The sequence below is a fragment of the Manis pentadactyla genome, chromosome 12 (genome assembly GCF_030020395.1).
Source record: "Manis pentadactyla isolate mManPen7 chromosome 12, mManPen7.hap1, whole genome shotgun sequence".
NCBI classification, from domain to species: Eukaryota; Metazoa; Chordata; class Mammalia; order Pholidota; family Manidae; genus Manis; species Manis pentadactyla.
The window spans coordinates 99,830,164-99,853,943 of record NC_080030.1 but is presented as its reverse complement, the minus strand read 5'-3'; the positions used below and the strand labels follow the sequence as shown (position 1 = coordinate 99,853,943).

The 23,780-nt window shown below is 35.9% G+C and overlaps 1 protein-coding gene across 2 annotated transcripts in view; it reads left to right on the top strand.

Moving 5' to 3' along the window:
- Positions 1-23,780, top strand: part of MMS22L (MMS22 like, DNA repair protein) — a 113,592-nt gene that overhangs the window by 70,282 nt on the left and 19,530 nt on the right. For both annotated transcript variants that reach the window (XM_036890345.2, XM_036890344.2), the window contains exons 15-19: positions 4,763-4,956; positions 12,004-12,154; positions 13,880-14,031; positions 14,831-14,973; positions 19,742-19,901. In XM_036890345.2, coding sequence (XP_036746240.2) covers positions 4,763-4,956; positions 12,004-12,154; positions 13,880-14,031; positions 14,831-14,973; positions 19,742-19,901 — 800 coding nt within the window. The remainder of the gene's footprint in view (positions 1-4,762; positions 4,957-12,003; positions 12,155-13,879; positions 14,032-14,830; positions 14,974-19,741; positions 19,902-23,780) is intronic.

Sequence of the window (23,780 nt, the reverse complement as noted above, 5' to 3'; positions counted from 1 at the left end):
TGCCATACTCGATAGTCAACACAGCCTCGACTGCATGTATTCTCTCAGTCGTCCACCACACTCACACCGATGCACTGAGGCATCTGTTCAAGGGAAGCATTGCAAGGTGTGCCTGGGCACCTACCTGCCAGCCTGGGTTCTGACTTATTACCTCTCTGATAACTTGGGGGTCAGGACTCAAGCTACCCTTATCTCATAGCAAGGTTTTGCAGAAGTCTATTTATATTTGGAGGCTGTGGTTTTTTGTTTCTGTTTTTTTTTTTTTGAAGACAGAATTGAATTGGGTGATTTTTAGGGTACCTTTCAACTAAAATATGTGGGTTGTTTTCTGGGAATGTCATTACTTCGGTCATATTATATTCTTTCTGGGTAGTAAAGCAGATTATAGCCCTATTTCACGTATGTAGGCATGAATGATATGAGAACTCAAATAACCTAAGGTTTCTTAGTGAGTTTTGCTGAAACTAAAAACAGTATCCTGACTCCCATCCAGTTTTCTGTTGGTCAGATCAGATACTTGGAATAATAACTCATGAGGCTTTAGAACAACTTTTTACCTGAGAACTTCCCATTATATTTTTCACTAATTTATAGATTGAAGGAAAGTTGTCAGGTTTGAAGTAGAACTAAAAATGGAATTCAGTTGTTAGTAACCCCTTGCTTTCTGTTAGCCCTATCAGCCACATTTATTATATTATGCTTTTCTATGTGGTGCAAGGTCCGTCAGTAAACAACTTCCCTTCAAATTTTGAGAAATAATGTATTAGAAATATTACATATCCAACTATGACTACCAGGAAAGTGGGGTACAGGATGTCATACTCTGTTCCATGATTTTCAGTTACAGGAGAAACAAGAGTGAAGGAAGATTAGAAGTAAAACCTGGGTGTAGTAGTCAGCCTGTGCTCCCAGAACCCTGCCTCAGTTACTAGAAAGGAAGAACCCCCCAAGGCCAGGCTGAAAGGGAGCAGCAGCTGTGTGTGGTGTCCATGCTTCTCCTGTGATAGACGCCCCATCACATCTGTGTGTCTGTGTAGGGGTGGAGCGGCAGGGGGTGAAATGGACAAGCAAACCTGTGGGATCTCAACAAGAAGTAGTGGGAAGATAACCGGAAAACAAATCTTGGAAAGGGAATCAAAAGAGCAGTTAGATGCAAGAATCAGGAAGTTGCTTGACCATCATGAGTAGGCCGGAGGGGTAGGATACCAAAGCTGAAATAGGAGCGCAAGACCTGGATAACTAGGTATGTAAAAGTTTGGGTGTTTCCGTAGTATAATAATAGGTTTCTAAACACTTCTGAGAATGTTACTTCATGTAGTCTTTACAGTAAACCTAAGGGTAGGTACAGCAAATGAATGTTCCTCTTCTTGACTTAAAATAAAATTGGAAGGTGGCTTGTTTTTTTCCAAGGTCACACAGCCCTGAGTAGTTTTGCTAATAACCAGTTGTGTTATTTAGAAGGTTATTTCTTTTGCCTCAGTTTCCTCATTTACAAGATTTGAATAATAATGTACCTGACTCCTTGGGTGAAGAATAGTGCTTATAAAACACAGTATGGTGATTGGCACATGGTAAATGCTGGCACCGATACTGTGAGAGCTACAATATGAGTAACTTGATATTCAGCAAATTTATTTTCTACTGTATTATATTGCATCTTTTAGAATGTAAGTGGGCTGTTTGTGCATGTATATTTCCAGTGACTTTAACCCATGCTAAGTCTTTCTTTACTTAGAATGTTTGCTACGTTTTGCGAGATTTTATCTCTTTGATCTTTTTTTGTTTTTAACCCAAAATTACATTTTGCCTTCTGTGCAATGAATTTACTTTCATATTTTTCTACTTTTTGTTGAAGAGGGTAGAAAATGGTTCATAAAATAGCTGTGACATCTAGATATATATTCTTTGTGTATTTCATAAATGTGTTTTCTTTTACACTTACCCAGTGACAGAGCTTCTTTCAGTATTTGCATTTTTATAAATGTACCTTCAGCAAATATGCAGTCACATCTAATATAATAAATTTATTTTTCAGTAGTCTTTGTGTAGTTAGTTTTCTGGTCCAGAAAATATGATTTAAAAAATTACCTGTGACTGCAAGGGCTATTTCTAACTATCTTAGCAATAGTGCAGAAATTTGATTCTTCTCTCAGACTCTCCTTACGGTATATCCTTGACATTCTTCTCTCAGACTCTCCTTACGGTATATCCTTGACATTTCATGCATTTGTCACTTTCTGATTTCTCCATGTTTACAGAAAATATTATAAGGTCTTAAACAACTGTGTTATGTTGTTTGTTAAAACAGCAGATACTCACATTTCTTATCCAGACTTGATGTTGCTTAAATGTGAAAACCATCAAGCAGAAAGTATTTTGCATATTCCTAAGATATGCAGCTTCTTTTCAAACCAAAACACTAAGTGGATGCACATTTCCCAAACAAGTCTGTTTTGGGGTCACTGTCTTACAATCACTTGGAGGTTGTTTTTGCTGTGTTCTCGTTCCTTGGAGGATGTAATCTCTAGCTTTAACTTTTTACCTAGTGGTTTGTGGTTTCCAGAGCTCTGAATCAGACCCCTGCAGTACTCGTAGTTACCAACATCTTGTTCTGGAGAGGTCAAAAGTGGTTCTAATTTGTTGGCTTTTTTGTTTTCTGGTATTGTCTTGAATGCATTTTTCTCGGTTCCTCTTCTTAAGGTTTTTCCTAGTACAGAATTGTGGTGTTGCCCCACCTCTTCACAAGGCACAGCTGCATGTAGTTTTTCTTGCTTCTTCTCTTAGGCTTGCTGAAATTTCTTCTACCCAAATGGGGAGAGAGGCAGATTTATCAGTGTTTAAATTGTGTGTGTGTGTCTTAGTGCATAAGGATGTGTGCTTTAGCATATAAGGGAAAAGTATGGGCTTCTGAGTTATATTTAGGTTCAGAATATGGGGCCAGTCCCTCTGAGCCATGTGGCCTTTGGCCATATTTAACTTCCTTGCTACTAGCTTCATCATCTAAAATAAAGAGGTTTAATGATAGCAATTTCATAAAACTTATTTTTTAATTAAAGTAATTTCTAGCATATAGAAGATAATCAGAAATTATACCTCTTCCTAGGGAATAGATTTTAGTTAGTGAAGAAAATGGCATATTTACTTAGAAATAGTGAGTAAAACCCATCCTACTGAAGTATAGTAAGTTATTTTTTTTGAAGTTAATATACTTTGAAAAAGCTATGAATGAGTTGGTAAATGGTAGTTATTGTTTTACTTGAACTCCATATACTGGTGTGTAACATATGTTGATGTAAGCAGTTAAGTTAGTTGCCAAATGAATTCAGTGCTTACTCAAACCTGTAGGACCTGAAATGGTTCTTTAGCCACTAGTTCAAGTAGAAGGTATCTCAGGTAGGTTTTTACATAGAGAAGATGTAGCAGATCTTTGGTTAGCTTTTATGAGGATTGTTTGCTATGATATTCTTTCCCCAGACATATGTACATGTTTTTCTGGTACTTCAGATAGTTCTGAGTGGTGCCTGATGGTTATCCAAGAATTCCAATTTAAAAGGGCAGGAGTCCTAATATTATATTACAGCTACTTACAATTTTTACTTACTTATGTGTAGTTATGTGGGAAGTACTAAAATGGGGTCTTAAAACAGGTTTGATCTTTTTGTGGAATTGCTTGAGAATAACATGGACTAGTTAGTTCTGTATTTTGTATACAAAAGTGTGTCCACTTCCCCTAGGTAGATTGCTTTAAAACATCAGGAATGTTTAATGTAATATTTCTTTCTTATTTGAAGTACTTTTTTTCTTAGTATAATATATTAGTACTATTGAAGGAAGTCTTCTGCCTTACTTCCATTGATTATTTTTCTCTAACTGAAGAAAGCAAATCTTAGGATGATATTCATGCATTCGTGTCTACTCTCAACTGATATGGCAGTAATCGAGACAGGAATAATAGCATGATTGCACATTTGGTTTTAAATAATCATACTATTAATTACTGGGCATATTACATAAATGCTTCCAGATCATTAGGAAAATCTCTTAGTGTTTCTCCCTCTTATATTTCTATTAAGGTCTAGGGATTTCTAAGTTTTCAGTTGAAGAAAGAAAGGTAAGTAAATGATGAATCAAAATTTGAGGCAGTATTAAATTCATGTTTTAGTATTTTAAGGAGAAGGATAACTTCTTATTGTTTATTATTGTCTATCGTGTGAAAATGATTATGGGTTTTTTGAACCAAGGGAGTAAGTTTGTATCCAGCACAGTTTTGTATACTAGCACAAGGCCTGTGTTTTCTAAACAAGGAAAATATTTTAGTTTAAAACACCACACATAAGCCAGATGTACTTAACTCCTTCATGCATCCATATCCTAAAGCTCTCAAGAGAAAATGGTTTAAAAAATTGTTTTCATGCCTAGATTGTAAGTAAAATATAAGTAAAACCACTTGTCATAGTGAGTTGCAAAATGCAGACCTTCATTCTGAAGCTGCCTATTTTTCATTTGGATCTGATGTATTAAAAAGCATATAATTAATGGTTGACATTAGTAATTAACATCAACTTTATGGTGCTTAATATGCCATCATTCATCCATCAAATAACCAGAAATGCATAATGTCTTGGCATAAAGGTGTTAATCATACAAAAACAGTCCTTCAGTTTTCATATGGGATAGATGTTAAAAGCTCAAAATGTATTTAAGCAAGATTTTCATAGGCATTTGTTGGGTGTTAGGTATATTTTTATTATTTTTTTTTTAGGAGTATGCATCAACAATTGTGCTGGGAACGTCAAAAGGAGAACGTGGACCTACTTGTGCAGTCTTCATTATCGGCTAAAGAGCGCCACCTTGCCGCAGTTGCTAGTGCTCTATGGAGACATTTCTTTTCTTTTCTGAAGAGTCACAGAATGTCCCAGAAAGTGCCCCTCTCACAACTGGCAGATGCAGCTGCAGGTGAGCATTGTTCATTTGCTAATTAGTTTCTCATTTTGCAGACTCTGTCAGTTTTTTCGTCTGTGTGCTCGGTAACAAACTCTTATTACAGCATAATAAATATTTTGACAACCAGAAAGATGAAAAGAATTACACATTTTAAAATTAGGAGCTTTTGGCTTGTTTATTATTTTCCTCTTAGTAAAGGTAAAACTAAGCGATGATGCTCAAACTAGAGGATAATTTCGATCATAAAAATATTGAACGTATATAAACTTGTGTTATGCATACAGTACTGGAAAGTAAAGTAGCATTTGATTTCTTCTAGTTTAAGTAGGTTATTTTCAAATTGTATGTGCAGATATTTAGATATAAGATGAAGTTACTTGTATAAAGACCAAAAGAATATAGCATGAATTCTACTTCAACACCAAGCAGATGAGATCAGAATGACATCAAATACATAGAATGTTACTCTTCTGACTTCTACCAGGTTCTATTCTAGGTTGTAATTTTTGATTAATTTGATCACTAGCCCAAGGTTGTATTCTTAGTTAAGCTTAAGGGACACTGAATCACATGACATTTGTAGGCAAGAATTTGAATATATGTGCATATGTATGCAGTTTTCTAAGAAGAGGTCATTTTCTTTCTCAAAGGGATATTTTGCCAAAAATATATTAAGTACTAGAACAGACATGAATCAATACAGTGACTGCATGTATTTAAGTACAATTTATATGAAGGTAAATAGTGTATCTGTGTGTAATACTCTTAAAAACTTAGAATCTAAACCAAAGTTTATTTTACCCTGGGGTAAATAAAGCAAGCTGAGCCAAAAGTGCTACATAAAAGACTGAATGATACAAATTTTCAAAGATTTTGAAATCTGGTAGCATTTTTTCCATAATTAAAACTTCAGAGTGACAGATTGAAGAATTGTAACAGGGCTGCAGTTTTCCAAGTACTGTAATGTCTGGGAAAATAAATATTGATATTCAGTCAGTTTAAGCAAAGCAGTCCTTACTAGCTGATATGACTTATCTTTTTTCCATTCATCATTGCAACTCCCAGGCAGTGAACAAAAATGGTATCACACAAGTTTAGCTGGTGCTGTCCTAGGTGCTGAAAACAAATGGTACATAAATATAAAGAAAAATATGTGTGCGTTTTGAATTTGTTTTGAAATAAAGACTTGATAAATTAGAAGAGGAAAACTTTCTGCATTAAAAAAAAAGGTCATTGGATACCCACTTTTATTGTCACTAGGGATATATCAGTTGGAAAAAAGGACCACAATTCCTTTTCTTATCTATAAGCTACATGTTCTCATGGAGCATGGAGCTTATAGTCTAGTGGGGGAGGGAGAACAGTAACTAAATAAGCAAGTGAAATGTCTGATATATGGTGAAAAGTGTTTTGGAGAAAATTAAACATAGAGAAGAGGATAGGGATAAGGAAGGCCAGAGGCAGGCTGTACTTCTCAGTTCTCAGGAAGGCCTGGGTCAAAGACCTGAAGATGATGGGGCACCACTTCTGCACATAAGTCCCAAGGCAACACCCTGTCTGCTGCGTTTGAGGAGCTACAGGGAAGCCATAAAAGCTCATGTGGTGTCAGGAAGGGACAGAGAGCAGTCATATATGTGATCAAGAGGTAATGGAGACAAAAATTTGAAGAGGAAGGAAAGCTGCCAGATTCATTCCATGAGGCCAGCATCACCCTGATACCAAAACCAGACAAAGTGCCTACAAAGAAAAAAGAAAATTACAGACCATTATCCCTAATGAATAGAGATATAAAAATCCTCAACAAAATATTGCTACACTGAATTCAGAAATACATTAAAAGGATGACTCATTATGACCAGGTGGGATTTATTCTAGGGATGCCAGGATGGTTGAATCAGTGTGATACACCACATTAACAAAAAGAAGGTCATGTCAATAGATTCAAAAGAAGCATTTGACAAAATTAAAGTCAACATCCATTCATGATAAAGAAGGATCAGCAAAGTGTGTAAAGAGGGACATTCCTCAACATAATAAATGTCATATATGACAAACCCACAGATAATATTATATGCAATGGTGAAAAGCTGAAAGCTTTTCCTGTACGATCAGGGGCAAGACAAGGATGTCTACTCTTACCACTTTTATTCAACATAGTACTAGAAGTCATAGCCACAGCATTCTGACAAGAAAAACAGATAAAATGCATCCAAATTGGTATAGAAAAAATTGTCTCCATTTAGAGACGACATGATACTATATATAGAAAACCCTAAAGACTCTACCAAAAAACATTACAATAAATGAATTCAATAAAGTTGCAGGATACAAAAATCAGTATACAGAAATCCATTACCTTACTATACCGATAACAAACTAGCAGAAAGAGAAATAAATAAAAGTATCCCATTTAGGGATTTTAACCTAAGAGTAAACCTAACCAAGGAGGTGAAAGACCTGTACACTGAAAGCTGTAAGATATTGATGAAAAAAATCAAAGACACACCAATAAATGGAAAGATATTCTGTGCTCATAAATAGGAAGAATTAATATTGTTAAAATAGCCATACTATCCAAAGCAATCTATAGATTTAATGCAATCTGTATCAAAATACCAGTGACGGTTTTCTACAGAATTATAACAAATGATTCTAAAATTTGTAACCACAAAAGTCCCTGAATAACCAAAGCAGTCTTGAGAAAGAACAAAGCTGAAGGTATCACACTCCCTAATTTCAAAGTATACTACAAAGCTACAGTAAGCAAAACAGTATGATACTGGCACAAAAATAGACAAATGGATCAATGAAACAGAATTGAGAACCCAGAAATAAATCCATACTTGTATTGACAGTCAATAGATGACAAAAGAGGCAAGAATAACAATGGGGAGAATGCAGTCTCTTCAGTAAATGTGTTGGAAAAAGTGGACAGCTACCTGCAAAAGAGCAACATGCACAAAAATAAAACTTGAAATGCATTAAAGACCTAAATATAAGATCTGAAGCCGTAAAACTCCTGGAAGAAAACAGGCAATAAATTCTTGAAGTCAGCGTAGTAATTTTTTTCTGGACATAATTTCCCCAAGCAAGGGAAACAAAAGCAAAAATAAACAAGTAGGACTACATCTAACTAAAAAAGCTTCTGGACACCAAAGGAAACTAACAGAATAAAAAGGCAGCCTACGGGGCTCTCTTGTCCCCTCACCAGGAGCTCTTTCCTCTCACTTTATTTCTAAATAAAAGCCTCTGCCCTTGTTCTCCTAAAAAAAAAAAAAAAGGCAGCCTACCAAATGGAAGAATATGTTTGCAAATGATATAGCCAACAACTACACAAGGGGTTAATATCTAGAATATATAAATAACTCATACAACTTGACACCAAAAAAAACAGTAATGCTAGTAAAAAATGGGGAGAAGACCTGAATAGACTGTTTTCTGAAGAAGACATATACAGATGGCCAACAGACTCATGAAAAGATGCCCAACATTACTCATCATAAGGGAAATACCAATCAAAGCCATAGTGAGATATCACCTCACACCAGTCACAATGGCCACTATCCAAAAGACAAGAAATAACAAGTGCTGATGGGGATGTGGAGAAGAAGGAACCCTCCTACACTGCTGGCAGGAGTGTAAATTGGTATAGCCACTGTGGAAAGCAGTATGGAGATTTCTCAAAAAAACAAAAATAGAAATACCATATGACCCAGCAATTCCACTTCTGGGAATTTACCCAAAGAAACAAAATCACTGATTTGAAAAGATATATGCACACCTACGTTTATTGTGGCATTATTTCCAATAGCTAAGATTTGGAAGCAACGTTAAGTGTCCATTGATAGATGAGTGGATAAAGATGTAGTGTGTATATATATATATATATATATATATATATATATATATATATATATACACTCAGCCATAAGAAAGAATAAGATCTTGCCATTTGCAGCAACATGGATGAACCCAGCAGATATTGTGCTAAGTGGAAATTAATCAAAGAAAGACAAATGCCATATAATTTTGCTTGCATATGGATTCTAAAAAACAAAACAAAACAAATATGCTTGCAAACATGGAGAACAGACTGCTGGTTGCCCGAACGGGGGATGGGTAGAATAGGTGAAGGAGATGAAGAGGTACAGACTTGCAATTATAAAATAAGTTAGCCACAGGGCTGAGAAAATAGCATAGGGAATAATATAGTCAGTAATATTGTACTCTACTACCTTTGTGTGTTGACAGATGACAACTATACTTACAGTGTGAGTATTTAGTAATGTATATCATTGTCAAATTGTTGTACACCTGAAACCAATAATACTGTATATTAGCTGTATTTCAATTTTACCAAAAGGTAATGGAGAGCTAGTTTTTGTTCTTCCTTGTATGCGGTTGCAGAAATTTTTGCCTTTACTCTGAGACTGGAATCTTGAACAGAGGAGTGGTCAGATCCCTCTGGCTGCTAGACTGAGAAGAGACTGCAGGGAGGCCTGGGGAGAGGCAGGGAAGCTGGTTAGGGAAGTATTGCAGCTACTTAGAAAGGAGCAGCCTGGGCTAATGTAGCAGTAGAGGGTGGTAAGAACTGGTCATATTTCCTTCCAATCTGAAAGTACAGTAGTTATAGCTGACAAAATTTTCTAAAAGGGGAAGGTTTGGTAAGCATAACAGATAAACAGTGTCCCCTGTTTGCTGCAATGTGGAAGATTGTGGCAGAGCAGATTTTTTGAAGGGAGACTAGAATTTTGATGTTGGACATGTTTTTGTTAGATATCTGTTAAGATCCAAGTAGAAATGTTACATATGCACTTGGATGATGAGACTACAGTTCAAGCAACAGGTCCCAGCAGGAGATTTAAATTGGGCAACTGTTCGTGTATGAGATCACCAATGAAATATTGGTAAAAAGAGAAGTATGAGCACTAGGCCTAGGATATTCAGATATATAGGATAAGAAGGAACCAAGAGAGGAGACTGCAAAGGAGTGCCTGTGAAGTCAGAGGAAAACCCAAGGGAGTGTGGTGTCCTTGAAATCAGATGACAAAGCGTTTCAAGGAAGAGGAAGTGATTGGACAACTGAAATGCTGTTAATGGGTCAAGTAGGATGTGGCCTGAGAGTTAGTCTTTGGGTTCAGCAAGAAAGAGGTCACTGGTGACCTTGAAGAGCAGTCCTTGTGGTAAGACAGAGGCCTGATTGAAGGTAATTCCAGAAAGATGTAAGAGGAATTGGAGACTACAATGCAGATAAATCTTTCTGAGTACCATCACTATTTAAGAGAGGCAGAAAAATGGGGATGTTAGCTACAGAGGGATGTGGGGTCAGAAAAGTTTTTTTTTTTTTAGTAACATGGGAGATACTTCATCACATTTATAGTGCTGACAGGAATGTTCTGGAGTGAGGGAAAACTTGACGATGCAAGAGATTGACTTGTGTTTTAATGCCCAAGAGAAATGGGATCCCACAGAGGACTTGGCCAAGTCAGATCATCTGTAGGAGCAGCGGAGAAGCAGAGTAAATGGGCCCGGATGGAGTGGGAGCCTGTGGTTAGTTCTCTCCCGATGTTTCTCACTTCTCTTTGAAGTAGTAAGGTTATTAGCTGAAAGTGTGGGGGCTTGGAGGGGATGACAGAGAGTGGTACACGGTGGTCCTGCAGCAGAATAAGACTGAGTAGACTGGAGAAATAGCAGGAGCACTGGACGGCTCCAAGGGCCCAGTAAAGATTTTAGTTACAAATTTAATGTGAGATCAGTCATCATGGTTGTTCGCCAGCCCATTTATACTGGTGCAAGTACATGCGGGGATAAGACCAAGAGCTGGAATTAAGCAGATGGTGTTCTTTCCAGGCAAGTACAACAAATCAAGTAAGAAGCAAGGGAACTGATGGTATACAGAAATGAGTGTAATGACACACCATGTGACCTAGCCTGCAAAGGGAAAGGAGGCCGTGAGGACAGTGAGAGACGGGGGAAAAGCTGTAGGATCAATGAAACGTATGTTCTGGTGGAGACCTAGAGGTGGACATTTGGAAAGCCAGTTTGGTGCTGGAAAGTAGTGTCCTTGGAATTAAAATTATGGAGAGATTGTACTTACTGGTAATGCCAAGATCTCCCAGTATCACATCAGAGTGAAAGGCGAAAGTACGGTGAATGATAGATTCATTGGAGGAGAGGAGCTCGAGAAACTAAAGAGGCTGGCCTGTTGGAAGAAGACTCAACAAGGTTTGTGACGGGAATGCTGTTAGAATGTCAGCGAGCCACAGTCTTCCTACGAGGAAGCAGGGGGCTAATGCCACCACAAGAGTAATGGCTGGCATCATCTGATTTCATGAGAGTCAAAGCTGGAGGTTTTCAGGAAAAAGGAGAATGGTCTAGAATCAGCAACATGGACCCAGGAGTAAACTCACTCTAAGTGTAGGTCAGTATTATGAGAGGAATGAGAAAATAAACAGCAATCATCTGAGAGAGCTGCATAGGAGGCAGTGCTTAGGAAGCAATTTATTGACAAAAATAATTAATATATTATAAATTAAGTTGGAGAATCCCTAGGAAATTACAGTATATTTAACATGCTTAACTAAGCAGTGCTGGTTCCTAGGCTGAGTTCTGGAGGAAGTGAAGTGTCATTGATGGTAGGCAATCATTGTTTAATAGAAAAGAATGTCTATGGCGGGAGGTAAGAGTGAATTTGACTGTGGCAGGAGGCAAGTAAATTAACTTGATCGGAGACGAGCAGATGCAAAAATATTTTTGAATGAGGGCAGCACGTTAGCAGAAACAGCAGGCTTGAACTTGCAATTTGAAGGTACCATTGTAAATTCATAGTGATAATGCCAGGATTATTCTAGACCCTTTCTTGGAGATCTAAATGACCACTAGAGAAATTTCTTTGACAACATGAATTTAGTTCAGTTTTAGCTTTCAGTTCTACATTTCTAAATGCGACTTTTTATTTTTAGTGCTGCATTTTTTTGTAAATCACTACTGATGCAATTTTGGGAGGGGAAAGAGTTTTTTTAAAGTTCTCACCATAAGTTTCTCTCATTTGCAATCTAGATTTTACTTTGTTAGCAATGGACATGCCCAGCACAGCTCCATCAGATCTTCAGCCTCAGCCAGTTATATCACTAATAAAACTTTTTGGCTGGGATGATATCATCTGGCCTCAAGTTGTAGCAAGATACTTAAGTCATTTCCTACAAAATGGGTAAGTTATTTTAGATATGCTCATTAATGTAACCCGTGACAGGTTGGTACACTAGGAAAGTAAGAATTTTCACAAATAAAAACTGGTCTTTACTACGTGTACTCTCACTGGAGCAGTGTTTTGTTTTGGATGTATCAGCATTTTGATGGTAGGAGGAGGAAGAAAGTTAACTTGTGTTTTGTGAGGCCTGCTTTTCTTAAAAAGCTAATTCTGTTTAGGCCCTTCTTTGAAACTTTGATAGGACTCCTTATTCTCCTCCTGAAATGGCCTTTCTGTGCTCACCATTGTAGAAGAAATCACACAATTAATATTGCTAAGTCTGTAAGACACTATATATTACTGTACTTTTAGATTTAATGATAGGTTTCCTTTCACAACTAGATATTTAAAGATTTGACTCTTATCTTGTGTGATTATGAACAAGACACTTCACCACCCTGAGCACTGGTCTCCTTATCTCTTAGTATCTCCTGCCACAGTGCATAAGAGACCAGAGGAGCCCCAATAGAAAAAATACACAACGTAAAGTTAAAACAGAAGGAGTATAAAATTAATCAGGAATATTTGAATAAGAATATGGAGATGAGGGAAAATAAAATAAATACAGAGACCTGAGAGACCACTGTAGTTCTTGCCCAAGCCGCCAGTCGGTGAAAGTGAAGAGCGAGGTGGTTCAGGGGGAGGTGTTCTCAGGAGGACGCTCGTGAAGCGGCCATTAGTCACCATCTCACTGGCTTCAGTTGCAGAATAAGGGAGGTCAGCCTCACTTGGGCTTGCAAGTTGCCTTCCAACTTAACAATTCTGTAACAACAAAATCATTATTATTTATTGAACACTTTTACTGATACTGTCTGAAATAATTTTAGTTTTAAAAATAACGTTTGTGTATTAAACAATTGAAGAAACTAAAATGCAAAGGTGTGAGTTTTGGGAAGGTTGGATAGGTAACAAATGACCCATCTAAGTTCTTCTGCATTGTGTACTCCTTTTGTTACAACTTATATTTCAAAGTTATTCAGAACAGTATTTATATGTTTTGTTAAAATTTCTGAGTTTACATAACACTTTATAGTTACCTTAAAACCATCCTCATTCTCTCTACCCCCACTTACGAAATGATTAGAAATCATATTTAGCCACGTGCTTGGCTCTGTAGAAAGAGTTTAAAAATTTTTAGCAGATGTTACCTGGAATTTTGTAACCATGACCACCTGTGGGGTGAAGCACAGAAAAGGGGGGGGAAGGGAATGGGGTTGGTCAGGAGACCCACAGAGAAATATATTTTGTCTTTAACTTTTTTCTTATATATATGCTCATGAATGCTTCTCTTGTTTATCTACTCTAAGGGCCACTTTTTTTTTATATACTTGCTGCTTCTTTTGTTATTATTTCACCCAGCTAGTAGTAAACCCTTTCCTTGCTTCTCCCATTTAACGTATTCCTCCATACCTCTTTCCCTTGGTGTAAGCCTACACCTATGCCATCAGTAAAAAAGGAAAAATAAAAATCAGAGCATTACCAATGAAAGCAAGAATACTTACTTGTGAGTATCTGTAGTGTTCATTTTCAGCAATGCATGTCTACATTAGTGTGTTTGTATATCAGCGAGGTCAAAAGAAGTGGGGAATGTTAGAATGCTTTTCTTTATTTATTAATCTCTATACTCAGGGAACATATTGTCAAATTTTGCTTTTGTTTTTTAATATCCATCGACTTATTTTACAGCATGTTATGTGAAGCACTTTCTCATTCAAGCTGTGTATCTTTTCAAGCCTTAACTGTGAGATCATGGATCCGTTGCATTTTGCAAATGTATGTAAAAAATCTCCATGTGCCTGATGAGTTTTATGTTGATATAAATCCTGAACAGGCAGTTGGTAAGTTTTGCAGGAGTTTTGCTTTCTAGACAGCTAAATATGTTAAAAATTTCCTGTTTTGCTATATAAATTAATAGAAGAGATACAAAATATATTTGTAACAATTAGGTATGAACATAGAAATTTATTTCCTTTTGCAACCTTTTTCCTTCCCCTTTGCAACCTGTCATATAACAAGTTTCTCTCCCATGAAGATAAAATAACTTGTTTACCTGGGGGCCTGGAACAAAAATTTGCTTTCAGGTGACAAGCTGTTTTTTTTTTCCTTGAAGAAACTGATCACACACACAGAAAAGTGAAACTGTGAAGTGAATAACCAGATATCCCACCAGAACACCCTAAAAAGAAAAACAATCAATTACGAGTAATTCTCCCCCATTCTCTATTAGATTATTTTACCTTTCTTCTGCTTTAGTCACTAAATGATACCCATACTTTTTAAAGTTCCCCCTGGAGATCTATAGGACATGCCTCTTCCTAAAGCTATTCTTCAGGACCATTTATAAATCATGCAAAGACTAGAAAAATGCCCCATATTTATTTTGATGTCTTATTATAGCAGTTGGCTTTACATGAATAATTTTGGGGCCTTGGACACTTACAAGTACATGTTTGTTTTTAAATAAAACTTTCCATTAGTGAGAGAACTTAAATTCAAAGTTTTTAATTATGTGAAAATTTGAATTTTAAAAGGAAGGTCATGAATGAACACTCCATTCTCTGCTTTCTCGTCCACTATATATAAAATAAATTAATGTAGTAAACATACTCTACAAATATTATGATATTATTTTAACAGAAAAAGAGTATTTGGAACAGCTGGCTGAACTGACAAGGTTGCTATTTAAACTCTCAGAAGTAAAGGATATTTTCTTAAAGGCTCACGTTGAAGATTTGTCCATCACAGAAGATCCTAAAAAAGCACTTGTTCAATTCTTCGAGGTATTTTTCATTTATTAGTATAATGTGCAAATCAGTTAAAAATTAACTTTTCAAAAAAGCTTGAAGTGTTCTCAAACTTATTCTATAAAGTGAAATTTCTTAAATTGGACCATATTATTGGTTGCTTGTTATTATAAAATTCTGGAGGAATAAAAGGTATAGTATAGTTCACTCATAAGGACATCAGAAGAATTATATTTAATGAAAAATAATAAGAGTAAAGAATGTCACATAAAAGCCTTATGCTAACACTGATTTAAATTGTAGGAATATTTTATTACTGAAATTGCTGGAGAACAATATTCTTCAGATACTTGGGAACTAGATTTCCTGGTATATGGTCCATAATAGTTCCAGCTCAATGTTTTCCACCCTATAGCAAATGGTGTAAATTTTACAGTGAAATTTTAGTGTATTCTGCATAAACACCAATTACTTGATATCATAGTATGGTTGGGGCTTTAAAACCTAATCTATTTGTTTCATTTTGTCTCTGTAATAAATAGCCCCATTCAACATTTCATTCTTAATTATTAATTTTGTTGGAGTCTTTTTTCTATGATAGTCTTTGCTTTACAGTCTAGTTAAGGTTGTTAATGTGTTTCGATTAGTGTTTTTGTAAGCTGTTCACAGTAAAAGTTGTTTTTTCCCACAGAGTGGTTGGTATTAACTACAGTGAAAAATCATACATCTCATAAGCTCTTTGCATAAATGTGAATTCTTCTACTGATTTCCATTAAGTTAAAGTACAATTGTACAACAGTTAGAGATGTCACATAAATCCTAAAAATTTAGTAGTAGTATATGTTGATATAAAATATGCATTTCTATTAAGCCTTTTATGTATTTGTTGATTGGATCTTAACCAATAATTAAACACCTATGCTAGTCAAATCCTCTAATTTAATTGAGTCCAAATTAATTGCTCTTTCAACACTCAATAAATAATAGTTTGCTAAATGCTAGATAGTATTATGCTAGGAACTCTTAGGAACTTAAAAACAAAGAAGTCCTCCTTGATCTTAGAAAACTTTTCCTTGTCTGAGAATACAAGATACATACAAAGGTTAAAATAGTAATAATATAAGACAGTATATGCTAAATGCTAAGTAATTGATAGATCTGTCAGGAGGTAAGAATTCAGAGCATCCTGGTATAAGAAGTTTGGGTTTTATCCTGTGAACAGTGTGAAGGCTTTATAAATGTTTAAGTAGGTCTGATTTGAGCAATTCACTTTTTAAGAAAATTAGTTAACAACAGAGTAGATTATTGGTCAGAAACTTGCAAGATTTAGAAGGAATTTAGTGTTGAAATATGAGATTTTTGAATTCATATGAAATAAATACTGTGTTTAAAATGAGAAGAATGATGATACCTTAAGGAAAAATAGGAACGTCATGATGTAGGGTTGGGTAGAAGTAGAAAGGAGTACAATTCTAAACTCTTTATTTTGAGGTTGTATCAGGGGTCCCAAAGATGGTCCCCAGGTGCTATGATTCAGTAGAAGGACTTACAGAAGTCAGCGTATAGTGGTACTTAACAGCTGTGATTTCATACAGTGGATTCAAAGCACAGTCAACAAAGAGAAAATGGTCATGGGTGACGTCCAGAGAAACCAGGCACAGGTTCCACGGGTCCTCTCCAAGATGTTACCCTGGACTTGGTTAATTCTTCTAGCAAGGAATTATGACAGCACATGAAATGTTTTCTACCAGGGAAGCTCATTAACAACTTAGTGCCCAAGGTTTATAATGGGGGCTGGTCACACAGGTCCCCTTTGCCTAGCATTTACAAAATCCTAGACTCTGAGAAGGGAAAAGTGTATTCAGCATGAACTATATTGTTTGCACAAACAGCCATTCTTACCAGGAAATGGTGGGAAAAAGCTAGGTCAAAACACCAGCCAAGGACCGGCTCTGCAAGTAGCTTTTATAAGCATAGCAGTGTTGGGCCTGCTGTGTTAACTGTTCCTTGCCCAGAAATGATAGTGTGACATGTAAGTAGTGATAATCAAGGCATTGAGAAATACTTGTCTTATAGTGTAGGATGGTTAAGGCTCAACAGAAAAATACTGAGATCACGGTTACTGGTTCTTAGAAGTATGTTTCCTAGACCTGTGGGGGGTTACTGATAACTCTGTAGGAGTTTTCCAACGTCAAAAAAAGTATATTGACATTTGCACAAATAGTGCAAAAGCTTTAACACAAATTAATACCATGGCTCAAGATTATACTGGCAGTTATTATAATTTTCACTGCCATGTAGTTTCTGAGAAAAAAGAAGTAAGCCAATTTCATTTAAGAATATCCTTAATGACCAGTAAAGTTATTAATTTTATTAAATTTTGACTTTTGAGTACATGTCCTTTCAGTGATCTGTGAATGACAGTGGGAAGTGCACTTAAAGAACCTTTGCTGCAAAGCAAGATGGTGTCTAGATAAAAAGCTCTCCTGTGGTGATCTGAGTTACAGTTAAACTGACTGCTTTTATCTTGAAAGAACCACTGACAAAATATAGTTATTCAGACTCGTTTTCCCAAAAATGATTGAGATGAGCTTATCACTTCAAAGAAAATAACTGATAGCATTTGTTGCAGATAACATAATTTGAGCTTTCAAGAAAATTAGAATTTTGGAAATCTTGTATTTGCCATCATGCTCTTGAGAGCTTCTCGATACTTGAAAGATTTTTCTAATGACATTGGTAGTGGTATTAATTAATATGATTTTTTAAAAATATGGATAATGAAATGGATCAACATTGGTAGGCTGCATAACTCAGTGAATGAGAAATTTCCAAGTGACCATACTATAGGCTTTTAAAAAATCATGGATGGCTATAAAGCAGTCATTCAAAGAGCAAGGTAAGACAATGGCTTTTAATGTAGCAGAGAACAAAGTGTTCATTGACATGGCTTTGAATCCCGTATTATAATTAACCTTAAGAAATACCACATTTCAAGTTTTAGTGTAGTAGCGAAGAAGAATTCCCACAGTGATCTGAAAAATCAAAAAGTCTCTTCCTCTTCCAGCTACATGTTTGTGAGGTGAATTGTTTTCGTCTGTAACATATTGCAGTAGATTACATACAGAAGCAGATATGAGAATCTAGCTGTCTTCTATTAAGCCAGGCTTTAAAGAGATTTGCAAAATCGTAAAAAAAAAAAAAATGCCACTTCTCACAAATTCTTTTGTTTGTTTTGGAAAATAAATTTATTTTTCACTAAAAATAGTTACTTTAACATGTAATGTTTATTATTTTTAAATGAACTAATAATTAAAAATTTTTTCTTTTAATTTCTAATATGGTAAATACCAATTGTTATAACCCAAATAATAGTAAGCTCTTTTAGAGCCTCAGTTTTTAAGTGTATAAAAGGGAACTGAGACCAAAAGTTTGATAACTTGTGGTTTAGGGAAAGAAATGTAGAAAACCAAGGGTAGAGAGCTAAATTAAAAAAAAGGATTCATCAAGTATATCTCCTGTTGTTCTTACCCATCCACCTCCCAGTCAGTCACTCAAGTTCTCTAGGTTTCTTGTCTTTTCCTCCATTTCACATAGTATTGTCAACATGGCTACCTTTAATAACACTTCGGATAACTTATCCCAACCCCTCATTTCAAAGCTTTTCCAGTAGTCTTTCAGCGTTCCTCACTCTGCTCGACTTCGTCCATCCACCCACTGCTGTGACTTAACCTTGAGTCGTGGCGTCCCGTGGAGCCTCTGGAAGCTCTTTGACTGTCACCGCCTGTCCCTCTAGCTCTCTGAGGGACTGCATCACGACCATCCACTTCCTTTTCTCCAAGTGTAATGTCCTCTCAGGGTTGCCCTTCCTTCCCTGTCTACCTTCATTAGGCCCCTTGGGGGTCTCACTTCACCTACTCTGCTGACACTCACAATCTTGCATCCTTTGTCTTTTGGTCACATCTACCAACCCTCCATCTTAGGTTAGTATAATACTTGCTTTCTCTCCTTTGTCTTATCTAAAATCACATAACTCTATGTATTGGTGCCATTTATATCCAATCTAGGTTCCTGAAATCTGTGAGTTCCCAGTAATGGTTTGGAAATTATACCACTCTTCTCAAACCTTCCAGCCCTTCTCTAGCCGGTCTTCTCTTGACTCTTTTTGTGACTTCTCACCTCTTGCTTATTTTCACCTTTCCTCAACTTACTCTTTCATTTATTTCCCTTCTTCCTCACTATTACTCTCTGCCTGCCTCACCTCACCCTTCTCTTCACCACTTTCCCATTTTGTCATCCACCCTTCACGCCTCATCCTTTTTTCTTCTGTGGAAGTTAAGCTGGTATCTAGCAGCTCATAAAGAAAATTCTGGGGGTGGAAGGGAATCAATTCATATTACAAAGCTGAGTTTTATAGAGGTCTTAGTTGTAGGAATTTGGGGATTTGGAATTCCCAGTTGTATACTAGTATGTTTAGAAGTCTTGATGTGATTTGATTTTATGCTTTTATATCAGTTCCATGTATCTTTTTACTAATGCTTTGCTAAGTCAAACCTTACATGAATAATTATTGGTGAATGGATTTTTTTACTCCTCGTTTAACCTTTATATTAATTATAAGAGGCAGGAGTTGTTTTCCCTTGCATTTTAATTGCTGTGAACATTTATTGCACAGTTACGGATAAAGACTTAAATATAAGGGGTGTGTGTTCGTGTGTGTAAAGAGAGAGAAATTATGATTACTTTTCAAAGCCTGTATTGTATAAAATTTGGAAAGTTAAATCTTGTTTTTCCTTATTTATAGGCTGTTGGTATAACTTACGGGAATCTGCAGACACTTTCTGATAAATCGGCCATGGTCACAAAGTCTTTAGAATACCTTGGTGAAATACTAAAATATATAAAACCTTATTTGGGAAAAAAAGTGTCCACTGCAGGGCTGCAACTGACTTATAGGATGATGGGTATGTATTTGTGGCATTATTAAGATTTCCTTAGGTTTAGCCTATAATATCTTGATGAATAGGAATATACTAATACTCTGGCTAAAAAACTATTCGCCATACAATCGTAAGGATAATGAAAGAGTGATTTAGCATAAAATAATTCTTGTTAATTTTCAAGTGTATCCTTGTCATGCCCCACCTCCTTTCAGACCTTTCCTATTAGGCTTGTGTTAATATTAAAATTAATTATGATCAATACAGAAAATATGCCAAAACCAATTTGCCATCAATAGTGTGTTGTGAATCACTCATATTTTGAGTTACCTGGATAATTAAAATGGACTTTTTTTTTAATGCTTATCTGTGCTTTGTTAGAATTTAATATATGAGAAAAAACCATCACTTCCTTCTGTTTTTTATGGTCTCCTCTCTATGAAGGAGGTCAGGAAAGAATTTATTACAACACTAAAGATACTTATGCTCCAGATGTGTTTCACACAATAGTGTGTTTCTTCCTTTCAAAAAGAAATCTTCTTCTGTGCCTGTTTTATAACAACAGAGTTCATCCTTCTTTAGGGAGTCAGTAATTTGAATACCTTTGTTCACTAAAACCATGTTGCTAATCAAAAATAGTGACTGGATAAATGGGAATAAGAAGGATTTCCTTAGAAATTTTTATACAGAATTAAGTTTTTCGAGGTTTTTTGTTGTTTTTAATTTCTCTTTGGCCAAAACTCTACATCTGTTCCCTTCGATCTTGTGAACATACGAACAAACCTGATGTGGGCTATCTGAAACCTTTTATCATTGTTGTGAAAGATGAAGGAGAATGTGGAACTGTGTAAATATGGTGGAAATTGCAGTAGCAATTCAGGCCTTTTAATTTTAAAGGAAAATATAAGTGCAAATTTATTATAAATATAACATAGTAAGATGTAGATTAATAAGTATTTCAGCATTTAGGCTTATAATTTATTAGTTCTATGATTTATTAGTTTCTACTAGATTTTTGCCAAGCTAAATGTATGATTTGAGGGTGTATCTTTATTTTACAAAATATAGTCTTATCAGGAGCTACAAAATTATATTTGGACTGGCAATATGTAGACCTGAGGCAGAATTCTCCTTATGAAGGGTTGAGAGCCTTTCTGTTACCATAGGGCTGATTTTTTGCTACGTGGCAGGCGGGTCTGCATTCTTCCCTTTTGTCTGGATCTCAGAGGCTGGGAGTAGAGTGCACTGCTACCGTGTCGCCCATTTATTCATTAGGAATTAGGGACAGATAATTTACAGTATTCTGTCTATGAAAGGTTTAGAACAAGGTGGAGAAGGAGCAGGTTTAAACTTCTGAGAGTCTAAACCTGTTTTAAGTATGTAGGGTTGAGGTGTCCTAGCCACCTGAGGGAAGGAGTGTGAAGCTCTGAAACTTTGTGCTTCGTGTACGTTGCTGTTTCCTATAGGGATCCCTCTGCTGTTCACCGGCAAGGCTGCTCCTGGAAGGTGTCAACTGTTGATAAAATCACACTTCAGATTAAGGCATCTGGGGTCTTAATGGTAGCTCAGTAATTTCTGACAAAGCAGGATTGGGCCACCAGGAATATCTTCAGCTTTCCTCCTTTTAGATCATTTTCTTGTTTTTTTTTTTGTATTCTTTTTATCTCTTACTTTTCTGTTTCCATGTCCTTTTCTTTTGTAACTAAAATTCTGTCCATGACCCTTCAGTGCTCAGCGCACATTCCCAAGTAGACCTGATCTCCGTGCTTGTGCTCCTCTGTCCTCGGGACATTCCTCACAGCCTGCCGTTTATCGCAGCGACTTGTGCACGTGGCGTGTCCCCGCTGAATTTCAGACTTACTCATGGTAGTGGGAGTGACCGTATCTTTTGAACTTTTTTATTCCCATCATCATGTTGTATTTTGAACTAATAAGAACATTTACCACTTGGACATCAGGCGCTGGATTGGGAATTGGGGATGCATCAGTTACAGGGCCTCTCCAGTACAGGCGATGGCATATACTAAATAAATATTTCCAGGATTTAATGCTTTTACAAACCTAGCTAATAGTACCTAATGTCTTTTTTAATGTTCCTAAATAAGCCAAGTTACTTTCTAACTATGAACACTTTTTAAAAATACACATCATAATGATCCCAATCCTCTTTTTTTTTTTTTTTTAAGGCATAGTATAAATAGAGTAGAAAATAGTAAATACATAAGAACATTTAGAGTGCAGCTCTCCGTCAATTGTGGGAGAATGCTCCCATAATATTTCTGTATTTTCAGCTTCATTGGTAAATAAATAACATGTTTATAGCCAGGAAAAAGACTTGGTTTTTTACAAAGCTGCTCTGTGTGTGCAAATCTTTTCCAAAGTTTCTTACTTAAAATTTTTCTCTCTCTTTACGTTCTTCATACCACACACACTTAAATGTTCTTCGCTGAAACTTAAAAAAGTAGAGGTGTCATATAGCAATAAAACAAAGGTATCGCCTCAGCCTTCTGTGGACTCATAAAACTTAAGGTCTTCAGCAGAGCATTTTCACCATTGCAGAAGATGAAATACAAGGGTAGGTGATGCATTTTGGGTTGGAAGGTCCTTGCTATTTATAAGTTAATACCTGTGTGACACCTAATAGTGATATAAGTCATTTCAAATGTCAGTGGTGGTGACAGTCCTCTTAGCGGTATATTAATGTTAGGTTGTGAGTTCTTACTTGCTGTCATTCTCAAGCTGTCCACCTACTGGAAAAATGAGGAACAAGCCAGCATTGTTTAAAATATTGCTAAGTGAGCATTGTGTTTCTTTATGATTGACTATTGCATTTTCTTTTACAACAAAATATTAATGCTGCTGTTTGTCATTCTTACAAGTGATTATGGGCTGGTTTTTTTAAAAACTTTAGAATACTCTCCTATAAGCATATTTTTGTTTTCCTTTAGAGCTTAAATTTTAGACTTTGGGTTATGTAAATGACCTTGGATTTTATCTTTTTTGCTTTCCAAGATCGAATAAATATAGAAGGTCATGCAGTACATATGCTACTGTAATCACAATGTGCTGTTTGGTTACGTGCTTAACGATCTCCTTTTACATTGTTTTTTTCAGTAAAGTTGTCCTCAACAGCAATAATATACTCTAGTGGGTGTTATATACCTGCTCTTAATTACTTTATTAAATAAAGGGTCCTCATTTGTTAAGATTTACTCTCATCAAATATAACAACTGACAGACTCCAGCATTAAGGAAACTGTATTTCATATAGTAAAGAAGTCTGTTTTCTTTCACAATCAAAATTTAAACTCGCTGTTTGTTAATAGTAAAAGTTAAAGAAATTGAGGCTTAAGGAAGTGATGTGTTTCAAGGTGTTAAAGCTGATCCTTTTTTCCTAGTTTAACAGTTAAATTTAGTTATATCTTATAGGTATATATTTATAATTATATTGCAAACTGAGTTCAGACAGCCTGTAAAATTACAATAAAAATGTAAAGATAACAGTATCAAGAAAGTAAATGTGGAGTAGCATGATGAAGCCTAGGGAAAAGTGAACATACACATAAAAGCATAATATATGACCTTACAATGTTCTTAAAGTAGGATTGTTAATTTGTCTCTGAGTTTCCTACCAGCCAAAGCAAAAAGGGAGATCCAGTTATTGCAACATTCAGTCTATGTATTCACATGATGTACAGCCAGACTCCATTGTGTGTGTAAGTGTATATGTATTAAATGCCAGTTGCTCAGGAAATGTATGTTTTTCCTAGCCCAGAATGCCGAGATAAATTTGTCCCTTTAGTGAAATAACATGACTTGATATAGATCTTTTGACTCCTAATGCAGTTTTTTCCTATTGCCTGCTTTAACTTAGTCCTGTGTGCTTTAAATACAAGTTTTTTT